At 39.0% G+C, this 22,565-nt stretch overlaps 1 protein-coding gene and 1 long non-coding RNA gene across 21 annotated transcripts in view; one reads left to right on the forward strand and one right to left on the reverse strand.

The window, feature by feature from the left end:
* The window catches only part of TRDMT1 (tRNA aspartic acid methyltransferase 1), a 30,536-nt gene that overhangs the window by 6,111 nt on the left and 1,860 nt on the right, over nucleotides 1–22,565 (reverse strand). For 3 of the 20 annotated variants that reach the window (XR_014943075.1, XM_085538658.1, XM_015853428.2), the window contains exons 1-8: nucleotides 18,931–19,009; nucleotides 12,550–12,659; nucleotides 11,102–11,178; nucleotides 9,625–9,696; nucleotides 5,785–5,850; nucleotides 4,266–4,335; nucleotides 3,290–3,373; nucleotides 2,501–2,862 (exon numbers count right to left, since the gene is read on the reverse strand). Coding sequence is in view for 13 of the 20 variants with exons in the window: in XM_085538658.1 (XP_085394784.1) it covers nucleotides 2,501–2,862; nucleotides 3,290–3,373; nucleotides 4,266–4,335; nucleotides 5,785–5,850; nucleotides 9,625–9,696; nucleotides 11,102–11,178; nucleotides 12,550–12,659; nucleotides 18,931–18,994 (905 nt within the window). In the remaining 7 variants the exon portion in view is untranslated. Of the gene's footprint in view, nucleotides 1–2,500; nucleotides 2,863–3,289; nucleotides 3,374–4,265; nucleotides 4,336–5,784; nucleotides 5,851–6,486; nucleotides 7,161–9,624; nucleotides 9,697–9,755; nucleotides 9,873–11,101; nucleotides 11,179–12,549; nucleotides 12,660–12,915; nucleotides 13,177–18,633; nucleotides 19,010–19,237; nucleotides 19,326–22,565 lie in introns of those variants that run through there. The other 17 variants (XR_014943076.1, XM_015853427.3, XR_014943074.1 and 14 more) reach the window with 13 other exon arrangements.
* LOC146762142 (uncharacterized) lies at nucleotides 7,590–8,765 on the forward strand. Its single transcript, XR_014943080.1, has 2 exons — nucleotides 7,590–7,905; nucleotides 8,296–8,765. It is a non-coding gene; the product is annotated as an uncharacterized LOC146762142 (long non-coding RNA).

Genomic DNA, 22,565 nt, shown 5'->3' on the forward strand with positions numbered 1-22,565 from the left:
TTTTCAATCAATCCATTAGGAACAAAGTAGTTCAGTCAGATTTAACTTTTGCTTGCTTGCAGATTTTCCACAAAGGGAAGGGATGGGGGATGGGCTTCTATGCAGAGAAGCAGAAGAAAGAAAGAAATGAAAAGCAGCATCCAACTAAACAGTAAGTGCACTTACACTATAAAAACATAGGACAGCTTTTTTTTGCTTTGTGGTTGATTGCATAACAATATGTTTACTCTGTACTCTCTTCCAGGCTATCATTTAAATATAATCACGGGCTTTCAGAAACATGCTCTGATGGTCTAACTATGATACAAATGAAAGTACTGAACAGAACAAGATTGAATCAAGTCAGTCACTGGCTTTTGCAATGCAGAAGAACCTGGAAGATCCCCGCATCAGACAGGAGTCTCTGCATCAACCATTAATATATACTATCCTCAAGTCTTCTCTGCATAACTGTAAAGACCGTTGTGTTTCAAGCCTACTAACTACACAATGAATAAAGGAGTGGTCTGCCTTCATCAAAGCCATAGTGACCCAATATGACTCAAATCTCAAGAATTTCTTCATCTGGAAACGCTTATGAGAAGTTCCGCCAGTGTCAGTGAAACCAACAGCAAGATTTAAAATAAAATACGAATAAATCCTGTTTCAGATCAGGACAAAGTGACTTAAACACCAACACCACATGAAATTGAACTGTAAACATATAACACTTATTTGGTTAGCAGCACTCCGAAAATTCCCTAATGCCACATTTAATACGGTAAAAAACGCAGCACCGAGGAATCCTCATCTTACATGGTATCTAAAACTATTTGATCTGACTTCAGCTGGATGCATCTGAGACAAAATAAGTAAACATGGATAAATTTCAAAGTGGTTGTTCAGAGTTTTATGGGGAAAATAGGATTTGTTAAATGTGATACATGCCTTCGAATGCACTCTAAATAACTGTTACTAAAGAAAACACAAAAAAAGATCCAGTTGGTAGAGCCAACTAGATTCAAAAATGAAGGTTGTCCCATCTTTCCTTTCTTTAAATGTGGACAGATGGGCAATGTTAGACTGAATGTCATTAATTATTATTGCAGTTGCCGACTACAGAAAAATTAACATGCCTACCTTGGACTCAGAACATAATTAGAAATGAGAAATTTTGCCACAGTGAAAAATGATGCATTGATTTGGGGATATTTCATTAGCAGTTATAATGAAAGGAGCAGGTGGCTTATGAAATTGCAGTCCTAAATTTTCACCTGACTCATGATTGTTTCCTTACACCCCATCTTTATTTCCTAAGCTTTATAAAAGCTGAGTTTCAAACATTAATACGATATTTCCTGGCATATTCTGTCCTTAGAGAGAATTTTCTGTAACTAATATTGCACTATTTCTGAAAGCTGTTCTTGTCAGCATAGCAAGAATTTATGAGTCCAGAATAATTTGAATCAAATAAATAGTTTTCATTTACTCTGTTCTTCAAAACGGTAATTTTCCTCCTTTACAACTTCAGACCTTACAAACACATTCCTTAGAGAAACCAATAACATTTGCACTCTCAAGAAACTCAGCAACCATCTTCAAATTATCTAGGAGCTGGCAGGTTCTGCTCCATGTCTCAAACATCACATTTTGCCCTAAACTCCATCAGAGCTTTCTGACCCACAGTGTTATGTCAGAAGCAGAAAGGCAAACAAAAGCACTGATGTAATGTGTTGGAGGTCTCTAAATTAGCAATGACTGAAGGAGGCATATCCAGATCATCTTCAGCACACAAACCCCGCTGGAGATATCTCAGGATATCTGAAACCTCCAGGCTCTAACTGGCACTTTCCAGTACCAGTGCATCCAGTGGAGAAGCTCCTGACAGGTTGCCTGTGGTATTTCAAAAGATTCAACAACCTCTGCCAGTCAAACTTAAAATTCCAAAGCATGAATCAAAAAACTACTAGACAGAAAAGCACTGATGTTCTGCTCCATCAAATATGATTTGTAACGCTGCAACCTAACTGGTTTTATGATATACGGCCAATTCACAGCTATTTTGACCTACACAACTGAAATATTCAGGAAATCAATAAAATGTACAGTGGAGACAGTTTTAATGAGGAATGGATCTGTCATGCATGGCACTTTGTAAAAGCAGTGAGCAATATAAAGAAATTCATTAATGAATCAGTACTATACCAGTCTACTGGAACCATATTTCCGCAGGGGTAATTAAGCTTCTGTGAAGGTCAATAACAAATGGCAGTGTCTTTTGTGAATGCATTTTTGGAGTGGGCGCATGATGTTCTGCCAGACAGTCTCATGCTGGCATTCCATTCAATTAGGAAGCATGCTATATAAGGAGATTTTTCTATCTTTTTATTCTCAGATGCCTGTTTATTGGTTTGTTTTTTTTTTTTTTAAATTTATTTAATTTTTAGTACACAAACAAAAGCACAATACACACTCAAAGTTTCAGGACATGATTCAGCATTACACTTTAATTACAACTTACCCTTTTGTAAAGCATGTGGATCTCCGGCAAGTAGGTTTAACGATGTCTAACAAGAAAGCGTAGCGTACCAAGGACTTGGGTGCTAAAAAATACTGACTCATTTCTTCATTTTCCTCTTCCAGGAAATCTTCTAACATTTGAATAGAGGAATCATTGTCCTGATTATGCTTCCTTACCATTTCTTCTGCTGTTTCAAGCTTAAAAAGAAAGGCCCCCTTTGGTAAGTGTCCCTTCTTGCTGCTGCAGTCAGGATCAGTATTTGAATCCAGACTCTTCTCTCCAGAAGGAAAGGAAGAACTAGCTTTGTCAACACTGTCCTTGCATAACTCTTCTAAACTCTGATCTGGGAATCTTGTCAATATCTAAGAAATAAATTATGAGAAAGATTAAAGAACTTCATTTGATAAACAACTTGACAGCAGAAACTGTAGCAATTAAGGACTACTTTAGAGATGCAAATAACCATTTGATGTTATTTTTACAAAGATTATGCATTTCAGTCCTTCGAAGACACAGCATCCAGACCAAAGAAAAACAGACAGAATTTAACTTTTCTGTTGATATCACAGAATGTCCTGGGTTGAAATGGACCTCAAAGATCATCTAGTTTCAACCCCTTTGACAGGGCTGCCAACCACTTGACCAGGCTGCCCAGAGCCACATCCAGCCTGGAGCCACAACTAGCCTAGAACATCTCTAATCCATTCATGTCCACAATGCTAAACTGAAAATTTAAACTACAATCTTCATTAAATCAAGACAATTTAAATAACAGACATTAAGACTCACCTGACCAGGAGCATGAAAGAAAAATGGCTCTTGGTGAAGCTTTGCAATTAGAAAATACCGCAGCCTAGAATTGGGAATGCCAAGCTGCAAACAAAAATCCACCAGTTTTTAGTCAATGTCTTAAACGGAGAAGGAATTATCTACTGTGTTGTAAAAGTTACCTATTACTATTTACAGCAATAAAATTACTTCACACTACTGTATTTTGCCATGTAAGAGATACCAAAATTAATTGGTAGTACCTAAATACTTCTAATGAACCATGAACGTAACTCCCATGCCTAGGTAACCTCAAAGAAACAAGTAGGCATTTTTTTCCTCATGATTCTGATTTTCTCAGTAAATGAACAGGAACATTAACAAATTGTTATCGAGGAAAGAAGAAATATGAGGCATATCACTGTTTCCCAGCGACTTTATAGAAAACTGCTTGTTTTATAAAACAGGAAAAAGGTTTCTCCTTTTATTACAAGGAACTACAGGACTTCCAACAATGAAATAAATGTACAGCTGGCTTTCAAGTTACTCCCTACCACGTTTTGTCAAATGCATGTGGTACTTCACTGATCCTATTTAGTCTTGCACAATCTGGCACCTCTCTTAATTCTTTTCTAGTTGCCAAGGAAACACACAAACAGTGGCCCTGCCCCCAGAAATGACAGAGTCATGTTTTCTCTGCTGAAAAATCACAGGCATCAGCAATTCTGAAGCAATGAGGCTCCTACAGGGAAGCACCTTCTTGGTTGAAGGTTTATGTTCACGTCTACCTTAAAAAAGTGGTAGAAAAAAATGCATGACTAGAATCACAATAATAACATCAGTAAGATTATGCCAATGTACCAAGGAGAAATCGGTCGTGTCAGATGGCTCTCACTCAGAAGATCCACTTTTCTAATAAAACACGTCATTTTCAGATGTCCTTGGGCTCAGTGCTGTTTGAACAGTTAAATAATCTTAGAATAAAATTAATACTCACACAGGTTGGAGACAAGAGGAATTCTTGATATTTATATCCACACGTTTCTAGTGTTTGCAGAAGTTCACATCTGGCAGTGAGAAGAATCGAGAAGCAATTACGCTCTTCATAAGACCTTATCAACCCTTTAAGTTCTTTTTATCCTAAGTAAAAACACATCAAATGTAATACTTTAGGTACTGACATTTCACATTTAGTGAAAGAATCAGACAGAGAATTACACATGTAAAGTAACCCATTTCTGAACTTGTAGAGACAACATACAAAATGCAGCGTTACTGCAGCTAAAAATGACCGCTACAAATTCACAAGTACCTAACACATACTTTGGTGCTAACACCCCTTCAAAAATTTTCCATCTCTAGAACTGTACATCTCTAGGTGAACACGCCAGCAAGGAAAATAACAAGAAAGCAAAACTTCCCCTTCAATGTGAATTATAAAACTTAACACTAAGATTGACGCAAATGGCTTACTGTTTCCTTCCATTCATGCATATTATATCAGCTAAACTTAATAAAATGGTTAAGCCAAAAAGTTGCGGATCTGACAATAAAAGCAAGCTTGGCCTACGCAAGCATTAAAAAAAAAATCACTGACACTGAAGTCTTCCTGAAATGACTTGCCTTTCCTACTCCATGCAGGCTGTATATATGCAGGCTATATATAAATTACAAACTGTGACCTGTATCTGACACTGTATGTGACACTGCATCCCAAGACAAAGCAAGCATTCTGACCAGAGTGTTTTCTGAGTTACAAACTGTTCCAAACACTGGCCAGCAAGGAACAGCCTTAGAAATCTCAGGCTCTCCAGGAGCAGTCCAAATCTCCAACATGACTGCTGCATGCTTTAATCACTGAGAGAGCTAAAATGTCTCCCTGCTGCCTGGCAAATACATTAGGAAGCATGAAGAAGCTGACTGCTCTCCTTTGATTTAAGAAATGCAAGGAAAAATCCTACTTTATTTCCAGCAAGAAATGAGAAAAGATGACTAAATCCCTGTCCCCTCACAAGTGAGGAAAATGGTCCTGTTGTCATTAAGTGATCTTACCATCAACTTCCCTCTTCCATATTTCATACTCTCTTTATGAACCATTTTATAGCAACAGTGAACCAGTGAGAGCAAACTACCAATAAAAGTACTGAAGAAAGCTACTTCATTCTATTGTGATCTCAGCACAAGATACCAAGAGCTCCTGTAAATCTGGTAAAATCCAAAAACACTCCTTGAAAAATAATATTGTTCCTTTGTAAAGGACACCAAGTCATCCAAGAAAAACAGCAGTCAAGTTCTAGTCTGTTTTATCTGCTTAGATAAATAAATAGTTATTTATCGTGTTCCTTTCACATCCCAAGACTTTAATTCCCAAATTAAAACAGTATCTTTTACCTACAACTGCTAAGTGTGCAATCTCACTATTGTCTTCTCTTAAATTCCAACAAATAAAAGCCCTGCTTTCTCCTAAGGAAAATGTCCTTTATTAAAAAATAAGCCATGTATAAGTCAGACTTTACCTTGCAGAAGAGGATTCAAATCCTTTAACATTTTCTAAAAGTAGGTATTTTGGAAGCTTCTGGAGCCTAAAAGAAGGAAGAAAATATCAACAGATCAGGGCTGCAAGAAGAAAACTACATTTTTGTATTTATCTACATATTTGTTTAGCTACAAGTTCAAAATATTTCTATATCATGCTAGCCCATAAAAAGATGTACTTCAACTTCCAAGGTTGCATAGATCAAGTAATTCCCATATGAATTAGAAATGTGAACTGTTGGTTATTCCAAACCACAATAAAAACCACTTTCATGGACACATCCTATGCACGTACTTTTGAAAACATACAGCACTGTCCATTTCCTAAAGCACGTTATTGCAACACAAAGATTAAGTTTGTAATAGAAAATTACAGGGGATGAAAAATACTACCATTTACCCATGGAACAGAACACTTTTTTTTAATTTAAGTACTTAAATCTTAAATCAATGTTAAAATACTACACCTACATTAGTGGCAAAACATCAAATTCAGTATTCATTTCATTGCTTTAACAAATACTACCTTTAGAGCTCAAACTCCATATACTCTCAATTTTCTGTACTTAATCTTTTCCTTTTCATGAGAAGGGAAGGAGAAGTAACTGAGGTTAAGCAACATCAGTGCAGAGATCTGGAAATTCCAAAACCTGCTTATTAAGTCTCTGGAGAAAGAAACATACCAAAACTGTATGTGCCAGGGACCATTCGGACAATTTAAAACCATAAATGATTCAGACTGAACATCCATTGGAACTAATACTCTAGTAAGACTAACATAGATGCACAATGTCTGCAACATACAAGATCTCAGAACACTGTATAGGAGCAGAACATTAATGCCAACAGACAGTAATTCCAGGTTTATTGAAGTCGGGAAGTGATTTCAGACCGTTCTGATGTAAATCACAGCAGAATTTGTTTTGGCAAATTCCGAAATATCATCAGTTACAGAAATTCACATGAATAATTCCAACGTTTGACAAGAAATCTGTAAGTGTACAAACACGACAGCAAATAGGAAAGTACTGAAAATAACATTGAGGTGAAAAAAAAAAAGCCATCAGCCAACCCCCCTGGGCAGGAATGGAGAACGTATCTGTTGGTATGTTTACCCATCTGCAATATCACCATCACCTACTGTGAAACTTATTTTTGGAGTAATGAATCCACAGCAGAGCCTGAAGTGCAAAAGCTCGTACAGGATCAACATGTCACAAGGCAAATAATCACTATACAAAGAGTATGTGTTAAATACTTGGCAGGTTTTAACATCACTAACTTCTTTGTAAAATTAACAAACTTTGAAGTCTTAGTATTAGATTTCCCTGGGTTATGGTTTGGATACAATAAACAGACAGTACCTGGCCCATTGGACCAGCCTTTGTGTTTGCTGGCTGGGGGTTGGAAAGATTTCCCATGCATTTCCAGATCTAGAATTTGCCCTTTCTGTGCCTTTAATATTTGACTCCCCAGCCTCTGAGCCTCATTTCAGCTACATTTTTGTTGTAAAAGGCAGAACATAAGGTAGGAACAGCCAAAGAATTAAAAAAATTTCTATAGTTTCCACAAATTGAATGCACACCGTATCAATTTTGAATGCTCAGTGAGAGTTCCTATATTAAGAATCTCCCTTTTTAGGGCTGAAATACTCCCCACTCAATGTATGGCAAACATGTCTTCTTCAAAACATACACAAACACTATCTCAGTAAAACATAAATCTAATGGAACCAAGAAACTAAGCAGAATTCACCATCTTGAATGCATTACAGACAGCTGACAGTAGCTACTGCCCTAGAAACAACCTGCCCAAGGGTGATAAGGATGTCAGCAGTGTCTCATGGGCTGCTGAGATAAAATGTCACGGCCAGGCCCAGCTCCTCTGCATCACCATGACGAAAAACATATGTCCTGAAGTGTCTATAGCATTGGTTTGGGGAAGGAAAAGTCTGTCCTTTATCCAGTTAAAGTCACAGCAACCAGGAAGAGACACACTCATGCTAACGCACAACAGTGTCACAACAACAGCCCTACTCTTAACTGCATCTCAGCTTAATGGAAAGGAATAGTTCGGTCAGGATTTCCTTAAGGATAAGGAAGGTACTATAATCTTGACAAGCATATACTACTGATGTTTTTAATTTGTCATTTTGAAAGATCAGTCATGAGGAGAACTGACATTTTTTTCTTCTTCAAAACATACACTTTCCACAATTTTCTGAAACTCACAATATTTCCATATATATATTTTGTATATTAGATGTATATTGTATATATATTGTATATATATTGTATATTGTATATATATGTATATATATAGTATATAAGAATATTGCTTCTCCTCCGCATCTAGTATATTATATATATATATATATTTTGCCTCTACTAGATGCGGAGGAGAAACAATATTCTTCCTCTCAACCTATTATTTATCTAACATCCTGAGCTACAGAACCTCATGAAACGGTGGTTCTGTGTTCTCTGCCACAGATTCCACAGGTGACCTCAGTCAAGCCACTCAGCTTTTTTTATCTATATTCTCTATCTGCTGCTGATGAGGACAAAGCAGCACTCTCCCCAGTGCTGCCAGAGGCAAAGCTGGTTGTGAAAGAACAGTGAAGAAACTAACCTCAATGCTAATAGTAGATTGGAAGAAAAGACTACAGGAGTGTGGTGGCGAGAAGAGAAAGACAGACAGACCTCTTTCTTTCCTCCTCCTCCACTTTTGGAAGTAAGATTAGCCAACAGAGGAATGTTGCCCAACAGACATCTCAATCCAAAGGCAGAGATTTCTGCAAAATCCATCTCCCTGAGCAACTTCTTGCTTGCTCCATTCACATACAAAGGAGCTTAAAGCGCTATGCATCTCCTCCCAGCAAAGACTACAAGCACTACTTGAAGCTGATTTTTAAAACACTTAACATGAACAACTTATGTCAGCAATAAACACTTTGTTTGGATTTACTGTTTCAAATTTAATGCATCAATAACACAATTAAGGCTGTTTTATTAGAAACCAGTCTGACCAGACAAAAAGAAGAGGTCACAGAATCACAGAATTATCAAGGTTGGAAAAGACCTAGAAGATCATCTAAGTCCAACCACTACCAATACTTCCCAGCTAAATCATATTCATCAGCACAACATCCAAATGTTTCTTGAACACTCCCACGGTCGGTGACTCCACCACCTCCCTGGGCAGTGCATTTCAATGCCTGACTACCCTTTCCGAGAAGTAATACTTCCTAATGTCCAGCCTGAATCTCCCCTGGCGCAGCTTAAAACCATTCCCTCTAGTTCTGTCACTGATTACACGAGAGAAGAGGCCAACCCCCAGCTCACTACAACCTCCCTTCAGGAAGTTATAGAGAGCAATAAGGTCTCCCCTGAGCCTCCTCTTCTGCAGGCTGAACAAAAAAAGAATACTGTTCAGACAGATCAATGCTATTTGAAACTTTTAGTGTTACTATTCAAAACAAAAGATTGTATTACAAACCAACAAATACACAGTCTACCATAAGATTGTTAGAAGTAGCACCAGAAAGACAGAACAGACACTTAAAGAGTGAAAGGGAAAAGCGGATGGATTGTATTGTGCAGCCAATATCATGCTTCAATGAAGTCTTCAAAATGTTACTTAATGATGTTAGTAAAATATAAGTACAAATTATTTTTGATCATATGAAAATAAATGAATAATACAATAGAATACTAGGAGCATCCCTGCAGAACATCACAGATCACTTATCTTGCTACAACATAAAATAACTACTGAGTAACAACAAGGGCTTAAGAGTTGAAGTGGAAGTTAACTTGTACCTTGGGAGAATATCAAGAATATAAAGGAAGCTCTTTGTCCGCGGATCAGACACATCACCTTGTAGGCCAATTCTACAAAATAATAAGGAAACAACCGTGTTTTACTTGGAGCACGCTGTCATTTGACTTACATTTTTCTACAGAATGCTGACACTTTTTGCATCAGGTTTTGAAAAGCGATTCTGCAAAATCACCATGCTCAGACATGAGGCAGTGTTCTGTGAAATGCCATCAGGAATGAGTGTGACCTGAAATCCATCACAAGGTTAACACTGAAGCACTCAATAATGAAACTCAGAGCCCAGTGTGCACAGCATTAGCACTGTGGTCTTAGCAAGTAAAAAACTCCTGAAGGAACAAGAACAACAAAAACAACAAAGAAGCACTTTGGAATACACATTACTTTATACTGAATATATTAAATTACTCAGCCAAGTTAAGGTCACAGTGCTCACCATTTTGCAGGACTGAGCCTGATGTGGATAACTTTGCAACCAATTTTGTACTATTAAACTGGACAGCTCATTTACCTTATAATAACGAGAATAATAGCATAATGAATTCAGGCCTTGGTTTCCATAACTTGTACTAGTTGTTTAAAAGACGTAAGCCTTGGTAGAAGAACTTTAGCATGTCTCTAGATTAATTAGTCATCCACAGTCCACTCTTCTCATTACATTACAAAAGAAAATATGTTATATTTATTGTAAATACAACCGTATTTCCAATATTTCCTATATATATATAGGAAATATATAACTATAATAATATATAACTATAATAATTTAACTACATTATAGTTAAGAGAAATTCTCCTCCAACAACCACTGCTGTCAAACTAGTTGAATATGAAGTAAATCTGACAAGTGAACTCCTAGTAATTTCAGTTCTTAAACAATGAAGAAATTTCTCTATTTTATCCACAAAATCATTTCAAAGCCAACACAACATTTTGAAAGTGTAACTTATATCTATATGCAAATACCAATACACTTATCTTGGCTAAAACAGGAACATTCCTCAGAATTAAACTGTATGCACATGCAATTTTTAAAGTACTTACAAAGTTCTTATTAAAGAACAGATTCCAACCTTAATTACACACAGAAGGGAGAAATTCCAGATCTCCCCCTAGAACTACCCCATTGAAAGATTAGGCTGCCAATTAAAGGGAAAGGAAGCACTTCTAAATGCAGACTTATTAATTCCACTCTCAGACAAGCAGTATTGTGTACAGAACAGGTGCTTTCAGCAGTCCAATCAATTTTAACTGAATTAAAATACACATTCAAAGTATCATCAATAATTTAAATTCAAGTTCCTGCATTTCTATTCACCTCGTGGTGAATATGGTCACAAAACAATTGTTTAGGAAGATATACAGATGGGCCCATAACACCATAACATGCTTGGAAACATTTATTCTTTAACAGCATAAACAGTAAAAACTGCACTTTACTCCAAATGCTGTATGTACCTTGTAAATGGCTGACAGGGAGGACTCATCAAAATCATATCAAAAGATAATCTGTCAAATTCTTTCAGTGTAATGCCCTGAATAAGGGAAAAAGAAATATGAAAATGTTCAGTGCTGTGAACTATACAAAACTACTAAGCCAACCTTCAGACGAAACTACCCCATTACATCCACAACCTGTTCCATATAGTAAGAAGCTCCCTGACCTCCCACTTAACCTAATAATTCCATTCTCTTCTATGTCAGCAAACCATACAGAGCAAATACGCATTAACAGCCTTGAAAATGAACCCAAGTCACCAATGATACCAGCATCTATACATAACACTGAATTTTCTTTTATCTAATCGCTCTTTTAGAAGAGGTGCACTAGTTCATGATTTTTCAGTAGATCCTGATTTATTTTAAAAGGATATAAAAAAAAATGTTTGTTTAATGGTAGTTTTGGAGATACAATAAACACTTAAGATTATAATCCACGATTTCTAAGTCATCATGCACACAACAGAAAAAGCTGCATGCTTGAGTCTAAGTTCTCCTATATTAAATTCTAACAGTAGGTCAATATATTAAAGGGCCGAGAGAAGGATCCATCAAATAACCACAAATGAGACAAAGAAATCACTGCTTTGCAGCATATCTATAAAGCGTAACATAACTGCCCATGGAAACTAAAAGTTTCCTCTGTTTTTCAGTCAATTTAAGGAAGGTCTTACTGACTGCAATCTGCTCTTCCCTACTAAAGGAAGATACAGGCAATCTTCCCTCACCTTTTCCTACATTAAACTGTAAACTATTATTAGTCTGCTATTACTGAATGCTGAATAAGCAGCCAACCTTTAGCCACCTTACTTAAGCTGATATCTTGAAAGAAATTCATTATCTTACTGTCATGTTATAAAACTGCAAAAGAAGATTAAAAAGTATGAGTAACTTCTGCAAGTAAAATCCCGGACAATTTTACCTATTTCTTCTCTAATAATTTGGAAAAGAAACAGAATTCCTAAAGCATTTGACCTACTGAGCCCACAAAGAAAATGCAAGACATCTAGTATATTTTCCTGTGTTTTACTCAGCTCAACTATAATTACAAAGTAAAGGCACGACTCCAACAGGTTTAATGAAATTATTTCAAAACACTTGAAAATATATATTTTTTTAATCTAAAAATGCAATTTCTGTTGTTCCTTTAGAGCTGGTAAACATTCCACCTGACATTCACATAAACCCTCCTTAATGCAGCAATCAAGACTTCCAGGAAAAGATCTCCTTGTAAGTATTCATTTGCTTCAACAAGCAAATACAGCACATGAAACGACAGTTATTGTAAAACTGCTGTTCCTCTAACGTGGTTAATTAAGACTGCCTGTTTCTCTTTGGTTCTAATATGGATAGGAAGACAATCTACTACTAGAAATGCCAGGCTAGAAGGAAGAGTCATTACTCACCTCAATTGTCTTTGCCCATAATGGTGTGCTGGGAAAGTTATGCTTATAAACTTCATTGGCGAGAGTGTTCACATCCACAGCAGCAACAACTTCTGCACACACGCAGCTTTCTAAAATTAAAATAAAATAAAGCTGAAAACCATAGATTCTATTTGTTACTCTTGAAAATTAAGTTTGTTCAGTTGTATTGCAGCTATGATAAAAAATAAAAGAGAAATGATAAAATCAAACTCTGCTGTGTCCAACGCCCCCAAAATACCAAACGTTTTGAAGGACATTTGGCAGGTCCTGATCTCTTGATATCAAACAAAGCATTTCGGGACACTTAGAGTCATTAATGGAAAAAAGGTAAACACGATAACAAACCTACTGACAGCTGAGAAAAACACAAATAAACATAGTTGGTTTGTACAGTAACAATAATGAGTTCTACAGAAACCATAAACACATAAAATAACAGCGTTTAATCCACTGCTCTTCACTTTATTCACTATTACGAACACTAAACCCTCACTGAGGCTTTTTGTTGGAAAGATAGGCTGCAGTCACTGTAGAGCTGCAGGCAGAGAGCAGCCAGCCTGCTTCCTATGATACATGACACCAACTTCAACCACCAGGAAACCCACATTATGGCCACTGTCACAAAGCTCCCATTGAAACGTGAGCCATTTTAACAAGGCTCGAACAAGCCAAAAGAAACAAGGCAAAAAGCCATTTACCTTCAGGTAGTCTCACAACATACTCAAGTGACACATTAACAAATGACCTTATGAGATATCTAACAAAATACTGTGACCCGGCTAATTATTTACAGTTTGAAAAAACAACTGTATAGTTTTGAGTGATGCAGTTACCACCCACCTACTATCTTTTGCCATGCGTGTTTTCAAGGTAATCCTATTCAAATCTAAGATGAAAGAGAAATCTGAGTATTGCAAAGGTTGCAGTAGATGCCTCAATAAAGATCAGTCTCATCCTGTGATTATGGAGTGCAATAAATGGCAAGATGAGCAAGAGCTTCTCCAAGAAAAGGCATTAGGGCTGGCCCACTAAGGGATAACATATGAATCACTATCTGCAGTTACTGTGTTGATATTCTGACCATAAATTGCAACCAAACTTAAATACAGGTGTAGTCAGAAGGACAACAGAATACCTACACCTGAGATTACGGAACAGGTACGTTAACACTGACATCTAGTGTGAAAAGAGCATCACCTTTGCAGACCGACTGTCCAAACTAAAAAGCAAAGTCAAGAGCTCATGCTTTGCCTTTCCCAAAACAAAGTTACAACATCTAAGTAATGGAAACAAACTTTAAGCACAGTTTAAGAGACTGCTTTCCTCCTTTATTCTCACAGTCTTTGAATGCGCATTCTCCTGACAAACAGATCCTTACTGTGTTCCAGGCGCTCCAGAAGAAAAAATAAATAAATCAAGAATTTCAAGTTATTATGTAAATTCACACACAGTTGGAAAGCAGGCAGCGTGCTTTGCCTTGCAACTCATGATTTGGATGTTTGTTCTTATTACTAACATCAGCTCAATCTCTCCTTTCATATACGCAAGAAAGAAAGAAACACTGGGGATTTGCAGGAGGGAACTTCATCAGGCACAAGGCCTGGACATCCCAAGGGCACACAGCTGACAACTTATCAAACCTCCATGCAAGGAGACACTCAGCCTAATAGAGATGGTCACCCGCACACAGAGAGACAGCTCCCCCCGAATGATTCCACCCACCATAATCTTTTTGCTATTCCAAGACCCGATTACTTTTTCAAAGCTTCTCTTTTCCACTCAATAGCTGTGACTCACTTAGGAGTTCCTGTTACAAAACAGACTCCCTCTAAAGCTGATTAAGTGTATTTGTGTGTGTGTGTGTGGAAATACCCTAGAAATGCATGAAGGACCTCAAGCAAACGAGCAGATCTCACACATCAAACCTGACAAAGAAAAGCTTGTGCAGATTTCACACAATGTGAAAATGAAACCATTCTGAACCATTCTTCTCCTGAAATTTACAGGGCAGGTACTGAGGGAGGTGTCGTGGCCTGTTTTTAGTCCTCTCAGCTGAAATCAGGTGAACTCAAAGTTCTATCACATCGATTTTGCACTTGAGTTTTAAAACCTCTTGAATAAGCAGATGAGGAGCTCTGTAACTCAATATTTAATTAATATTTAATTAAGTTACAGAGGCAGCGACCAAACTTGAGGCACCACTGGTGTGAAAGGGATGATGCTGCGGTGACTGAAAGGTGTGGCACCTCAAACAAAGACAGGCAGGATGTCTGTGTTAGCTTCGGATTTGGAAAAAAAAACAGGCCCAGGGGGTGTCATCTTCAAACTCTGAAGATAGAAATTCTGACATTACTATATTTGTCCTTTCCCACTGCAGAAGTATTGATCCCTTCTGTCACGCAGACCTTAAAATTAGCATGGATCGGTTTATATTCACCATTCTACTTACGTACTGGACCCATCAATGTCAGACAGCGTGGTGTTACACCAAGGGCACAGCCCGGCAGATCCCACTGCGCCGCAAATCAGAGTCAAAACAATTATCTACCCTAACAGGTATACGGGAACAGATGGAAAAGGGAAGATTAGTCACATATTGTGTCAGTTCTGTTTCCCTTTCAAACAAACAGCAAAGATTTCATTCTGAGCTGTCGGCTCATGGCCTAAGTGATCAGGCGGAACCGTCCGTGACTGCAGTTAACATGATTATCAGCAAACCCGATACTCACTTCCTGCAGGATACTGAGCAACTTTTTTCCACTGCTCTATTTGTACAGGCTTTGTTCACGCTCGGCCATAAAATCTATGTAAACTCACACAGCAGCACAACCGGCACCATCCTGTGCCACAAAGTGCCATATTTTAGGGAGCAATTAACCACAGTGCTAAAGGGCACTCAAATCAGCAATGTTTTTGCATTGTGTTCAGTGTTGTGACTGCTGGCACCCGGTGTGTTCTCCTTTTCCCCTCCTCCTGAGGTAGCTGTGCTACCCACTTACTTCATTGTGCTGTCCAATTCACAGAGGTTATCAAATACATTGAATAACATTAAGCAGAGAGGCTACAAAAGAATATTCCTATACCCAAAAACCTAAGCATACAAAATACAGGAGAAAAAACTATTGCTACCTTCCTGGCTGCAAAATGATGGTATTTTTTAAACATTGCTCTTTCACACTTCATGCTCAAAGTGCTTCTTCATGACCTGGCGAATTACAAATGCTTGAGGCAGAGACAGGGAATACATGGGAAAACTGCCTACATTAATATGCCATTTTAAGTTTGCTTTGGTTGGGAATGAGTTGGTGCAGACTGTTTGTTTGATGGAAAGTTGCTAAGGAAATAAGCTGAAGCAAGAGATTTCCTAAAAATAAAACATTGTATTTTTCATTGCAGAAACCCTGCACTATGTACACAGCCAAACCATCACGTATACGCATATAAAATATAACAGGTTTAGACATACACGATCTAAACATCAACAGTTGCAAACCTTGCAATGCTCAGAGCATAGGATGGGAGGAAAGAATAAGATTCCCATCTCTTTGCTGCCTCAGTTCTTCAAGGGAGAGATTACGAACTGACTCAATGACTTCTGACCTTAATCAGTCCATAGCAACAGAGGAAAAATGGGATGCATTTATTAAAATTCAGCTATTTCTTTAGTGTAGGTGAGAATAATGTAGAAACCAATTGTGTGCTATTTGTTGCCAAATGCAATCTAGTTTAGTGACAACTGCCAAAACAACAAACATCCTCATCCTGCAAACTCAATGATATGCTGCCCTAAAGGAAAGTTTATTAAAAAAATCACAGCCAAAAATGACATCCAAGCAAAAAAGGCAGCATCAGATTTCCTGAAAAATAACCATTTGCTAATTAAAAACACTGACAAATAGGCAGGAAAAAAAACCAAGCAGGACCAGTGCTGCTGAACTGAACTGGCCCAAGAGCCAGCCATGTAACACAGCCAGTAACCAACACTGAGCTGAGCTTGCCAGAACTGCACAATCCCTGCTGTAGAACAAGTAGCTTTCCTGGAGTGGCTGCACTCAAGTCTTGTATGTTCTCTCTCTTTCCTAAATGATTCTGTTATTTTTCCTGGCTCCAGATTCACTGGAGACCACATCAAGAAAATAAAGCATTACACATCGCATTCGTCTCTCATGTATCAGGCTTAAAAAAAGCACTGGCAAAATGAAGGGCTTGCTTTCAAGCTTCATATTTATACCAAAAAAAAAGAAAGAAAAAGACTGCAGAAGGACATCCAAAAAAATGCAGCAGACCTCTTCAGAGCAGCATGGCTCCATGTACATGTATAAGCCTAAAACATATAAGAAATCCTATTATTATCATACAGAGAGCACTTTCAAAGGAACCTTCACTTCTCTCTGCTTGATTTCCACATAAAAGCAAACACTTAAATCCCCCTTGACTTTCCTTTCTTCCTCCATAAACTAAGAAAACTGAATCCAGATGTCTAAAAGGCTTAAAAAGAAAAGACAGCAGAACAGATCAAACCTCCTGACTGTATCAGTATTGCCAAATGCAATTCATTTCATCAAAACCAGTTTTATACAATGGCCTGCTATCAAACATAACATTCAGTGCAAAGTATATAGAACCCTTTTTATTCAGATGCCTATCAGTTTTAACTAGACTTTAACTGCAAGACTTTCATCTTACTGGTTAATTCCTTCAGATCCCAAGCTACACAGAATGTAAGTTATATATGTTTCCAAGCCTTTGCCCCTTTGACATGGTTCAGGCAGCGTATCTTCAAGGTGTAAGAATACAGTATTCTGGTAATCATGTAAGGTTGAAAAAGAGAAATACTTTGCTTTTAGTATTCCAAGGATAAGCTTGAAAATGCATTACTATAATAGGTGGTGAGGATTATTTATGGTAACAACAGAGGTACCTATTTTGGTATGCTGTGTATTTTTACAGATTATATGAGTGCTCCGAAAATAATGCCTCCTGTTTTATTACGAGCCCTTATTGGCCCAAGACATCAGATGTATATGTATGTATATATATATATACACATATATATGGACAGACATAAGCATTCACGCAGAAATTATTCAGTTGGAAAATGTCGCACCAATAATTGTGAGTACACAACTGCATGATGTGAAGTGGATTCTACCACAAACATTTCACAGCTCACTGGGAGAACAACACAAGGTGAATTTTCACTTGATGTTTGCGTGAAAATGATCTCTGCTGTACAATGTAACAGAAGGATATGAGTATTTGAAGGACCGTAGGAGCAATTAAAATCATTACAGTTATTTTTGGAAATGCTGTAGATTTGCAAGTAAATCCATACTTAGAACAGCAATAAATCCCACATCAATAGCCCTGGCTCAACTTTTTATCAGGGGGAGCCAATCCACAGATGGTCTACTGGATTTGGTGAAGGTTGCCTAGGCCATAGTTTCAATAATCCACTAAAATCAGCTTCAGGTTTCCCTATACCAGCTCAGAAACAGCTGGGCACATGATCTAGTCCAACTCACTATATCAGCTCAAATTCTACATTTTATTTTCGTATTTAGAAGATGTCAAACCAACCCCACATGGCCAGGTTAACAACAAAGCACGTGTCAGCTATTCACCAACTATGGCACAAGTGGTAGAAGTGCCGCTCTGCTACACAGGAGGCTCGAATCCCGGGGGGTTGGACTCGATGATCTCTAAGGTTCCTTCCAACCCACACAAGGCTGTGATACTATGATACTATGATACTATGTTCATGAGAACACGTGATCTACCTGCACACCTATGGGACACCCAGGCTAATTTGACTGAGCATCTCCCTGCCTGCCCCATATGCAGTTTGAGTGAGCCAGCAGAAGACACAGCACATATTAATGCACAGTATCACTGCTCTCTTGGATGGGGGCAGGACCACAGATCCCTGACCCCTGTCCTGGTTTGTTCCTGGGTGCATGGTGATACCCAGCAGGCCACGACGCTTTGGTGCCCAGCTTACAGCTCTGGACCACTAACACAAGCACTTCACCAGAACCCTGACCAATCTCCCTTACAACTCACCCCCGTGTCTGCTCCATGGGCACAGCCCCCTCCCCTTCAACACGAGCCCCATTCCAGCCTCTAAGATGGGGGAGGACGTGCCTCCAAGCTATGGGATGCCGTCCGTCCATGACAGTGGGGGGACACGCAGAGTGGGAAAGGGGCCGAGGCTTGGGGCCATCTTAGCCCCCTCGAGAAGATGGCGCTACTCACAGCCCCCCAGGGGCCGGGAGCGAGGCGAGAAGATGGCGTCCAAAGAGGGGGGAGGGAGGCGGCGAAGATCGAGGCGAGAGGCCGCATGGCCGGGCTGCCGGGTACCTTTCAGGGCCTGGTGCATCCCCCCGATGCCGCTGTACAGCTCCAGCACCCGCAGCGCCGCCATGCTTCAGCGCAGTGCACAGCCCTCCCTCCTCCTCCCCGAGCACCTCACGTCCGTTCCGCCGCTATTTCGTTCCCCCCCTGCCCGCCCTTTTCCTTCCTCATCGCCCTGCGGCTCCGTGCCAACCCCCGCCCGCCTCAGCCTCGGAGGAGCGATTCACTGTGGCTCTGCTTCTTGTTCATTAACCCCATACAGGGGTTAGGCCCTGCGGACGAAGCCACCTCCTGGCACAGCCCGTCCCCTCACCTACGTGAGGCTTCAGGCTTCAGCGATTCTCCTTTTTATTTGCAGGAGTGATGTTAGAGTGCGGGGATGGTCTGAAAAGCTGTTTCAAAGCCTGCGCTGCTGGTGGAATAGGAAGGAAGGAAATAGCTGGTGAAACTGTTCTAATTTGTCTAAACGTTGTGAAATCGCTTTCCCTAGATTAAAGAAATGACTCAAAAACATTGTTGCCTCTCACAAGCAGCCGGCTCGTAACAACAGAGGCCAGACAGATGCATTTACATGTATACACAAACTGCAAAGAGTAAATATCCCGCAGGGTAAAATGTGGATTACCTTCCTCCCACAATCAAGGATACTTGCCTATGCCTCCCTTCACGGATTTAGAGTCTGAAGAGAGGATGAAACCTGAAACAAATTAATTAAAAATCTGGACATGTATCTTGAGTTACTTCTTAAGTTGATCACAATCACAAGGCCTACTTTGACTATGTCTGAAAGGAAGTGCAGCAGCTGAGATACCAAAGAGGAGAGCAGTACACGCTGCAGGAAGTGGTGAGACAGGTAGTTTGCACAAACAGTGGATGGAGAACTGAGAAAGGTGGCTGAATCACACGGCATAACAAAGCGGGCCATATGCTGCTGGAGAAAGCAGCCATCGGACAAAGATGGTGAAGAAGACTCTGAAGGTGAGGATTCAGGGTCTAGATGGCTGTGATGAACAAGGTTGGTGTCTGTTAAGATAAACTTCAGCAGGAGCCTTTAAAGATATAGATAGGAGGTGAAGGTAAAGAAAAACACAGCTTTTAGACTAGTGAAATTAGCAAAGCTGGTGAATGGTTTTTATCTCCTTGTATCACTTGTGCAACAATTGATATACAGTCTATATCCACCATAGCAAAGCTAAACATTGTAATGAGCAGTAGGCAGTCAGAAATGGAAAACACCAACATTTCCCATGTGCTCATTTTTAAACAACTTCCAGTAATCAGCTGTAGAACTCTCTGTCCTGGCTTGGTTCTCCTTATTAATTGATAACTATGAAAACGACAATATTCAAAACAATCTGGAAACAATTACTTTTAGTGTTCTTCTCTTTATAAATATGAAGCCAGCATAATAATAATCATCTTTTGACCAGACATTGCATAATAGAATTTAAGGTATGCTGTCTATTCCAGAGATTGGAGCAATGGCTGAGAAGTACCAAGATCAGCAGTCATTCATACCTTGCTTCTCTCATAACAAGAAGAGTGACTCCACAGAGCAAGTGTGCCCTTCCAAAGTGATTGCTGTTATCTTAGGAAAACTTGGCAACACATGTTGAACTTGGTAACACACCGCTACAGAGAAAGCTAAATTGTTGCTCACTCAGTCTTGTGGCCTGGCAACAGCCACATCACTGCAGAACATCCCAACTGTATCTGCCTGACGACCGAAATTTGGATGTTGTGGCAGCTCCTCCTGTACTTCATACATATAGGATGGAGAGGAGTCCCACAAACCTCAGTCAAAATTCAATTTGACTAGAAGAAGAGATTAATAATAGTCAAGGCCAACGTCCACCTCTGGGTCTATTCTACACTCAGTAAAAGTGCTTTAAATTCTTTAAGACTTCAAAGGAAGAAGTTGTTTGTCCTATGACCCTTTTGATTTTGGCTTCCTGATGAGGAATTTCAGATCCTGCAGCTGTGTGTCTTAGCCTTCGTTAGCACATGCATGGAATCTATTTCATATATCAGTTATACCTCAACAACATGCTGGCTTTGAATAAGAACCAATAGGCTTTTAGAAAAAAGTGTTTCTTTTAAATGAGCACATCTGTAGAACTATGATAGTACAAGCATTTATTTTCTTAACTTGAATGTATATTTTACTGCAAACCCATTAATTAAACTGATCATTTAAATAAATTCTTTTAAAGCCAGTGACAACAGCACATGATATCAGCATTTTCACTGAGACAGCTTGTGAAAGCTCCTGCTTCCCAACAGCGTTTGCTCAGATTAGAAGTTCCTGAAGTTTGCCCACATCTCTGATGGTTGTTATGATACAGGTAATCATGTCAGATCTGAAACTGTTGTCCTGGTAACTAGTAAACACATCCAGTGAAACAGATGTATGTGGTAAGAGGAACATGCAAGCAAAACCACTGCACTATTTTCTCCTCTTAAAACGCTTTAGAATTGTTAAAAATGTTACAGTTACCAGTGGTGCAAAACACCATCATGAAAACATTAAAAACATCACCTTGAGATTCTGTATTTCACTGGACTGGCAACTGAAACAAAGTTAGGAACTGTGGCATCTCAGACCTACAGTTAGAGTCAGCTCTGCTTCTGCAGCCCCTCCCTTCCCCCCTCTCCCACCCCATCCCATCTGCAGGGAGCAGTGACTAACAGGCCAGTGAGGTGGCTGTGCACACCCGTCTGTGGGCAGAAGGCCGCCACTCTACAGTGCATGTCACAGGGCTCTACTGATGCCAAAACGCCGGAGCTGTATAAGTTACTTGGTTTCCTCTGAATGTGAGACAAGGTGGATACATACTACAAAGCATTTGTGAGCATTTTCTCTATGAGCAAAAATGAGGAGAACATATGAAAAATAAATCATTCTGCTGACACAGCAGATGTTTAAAACTGCATTTACAGTCATCACCCAAAGCTGTAGTTGAAGCAAATATTGTTTATGGCTGAACAAATAAGGCTTCACATGTCCCAGTGTCTCATATAACCTACTAAATATTTAAATGAGGGTCAGGAAAAGTATACAGGCATCTCAGCTGTCTATAGGAGAGGCTCATGTTCTGGGTCAGAAATCACTGTGGCTAGGAAGGAATGTGAGGCATGACATACCCTTGCAATGCAATCACTGAATTGAAAAAAAAAAAAAAATCACGAAGAATGTCTAGCATAAATGATTATTTCCATAACCATTGGCCCAATATGTTACTCATACTGGAAACCTTTCGTAATTAGTTGAAATTGAGCTGTCTGGATGTAATATTTCAGGAGGGACTTTATCAGACCTGGTTTCTAATGAAGTGATGCTCAGTAAAGTTGTTTCAGCTACCAACATGGTGGAACCCTGCTGGGCTGTGCCAGTACGGCAGTGAAACCCACAGTTTGCATCTGCAATCCCACACATCTGCAAGACTAGAAATGAAACCCCACACTGAAGGGAATTTGTTAGACTCTCTCAACCCACTTCTGAAAACTCCATATACAGGGAAAAATTACATAACTGAAATTCTTTAGAAGAGAAAAACAAATATTTTTAACCTTTTTATTCTCAAATAGGTTATTGGCTACACTTCAAGATTTTATTTTCAGGCTTTGGAGATATGCACATA

The sequence above is a fragment of the Coturnix japonica genome, chromosome 2 (assembly GCF_054131305.1).
Source record: "Coturnix japonica strain WE chromosome 2, WE-NBRP24, whole genome shotgun sequence".
Classification (NCBI taxonomy): Eukaryota; Metazoa; Chordata; class Aves; order Galliformes; family Phasianidae; genus Coturnix; species Coturnix japonica.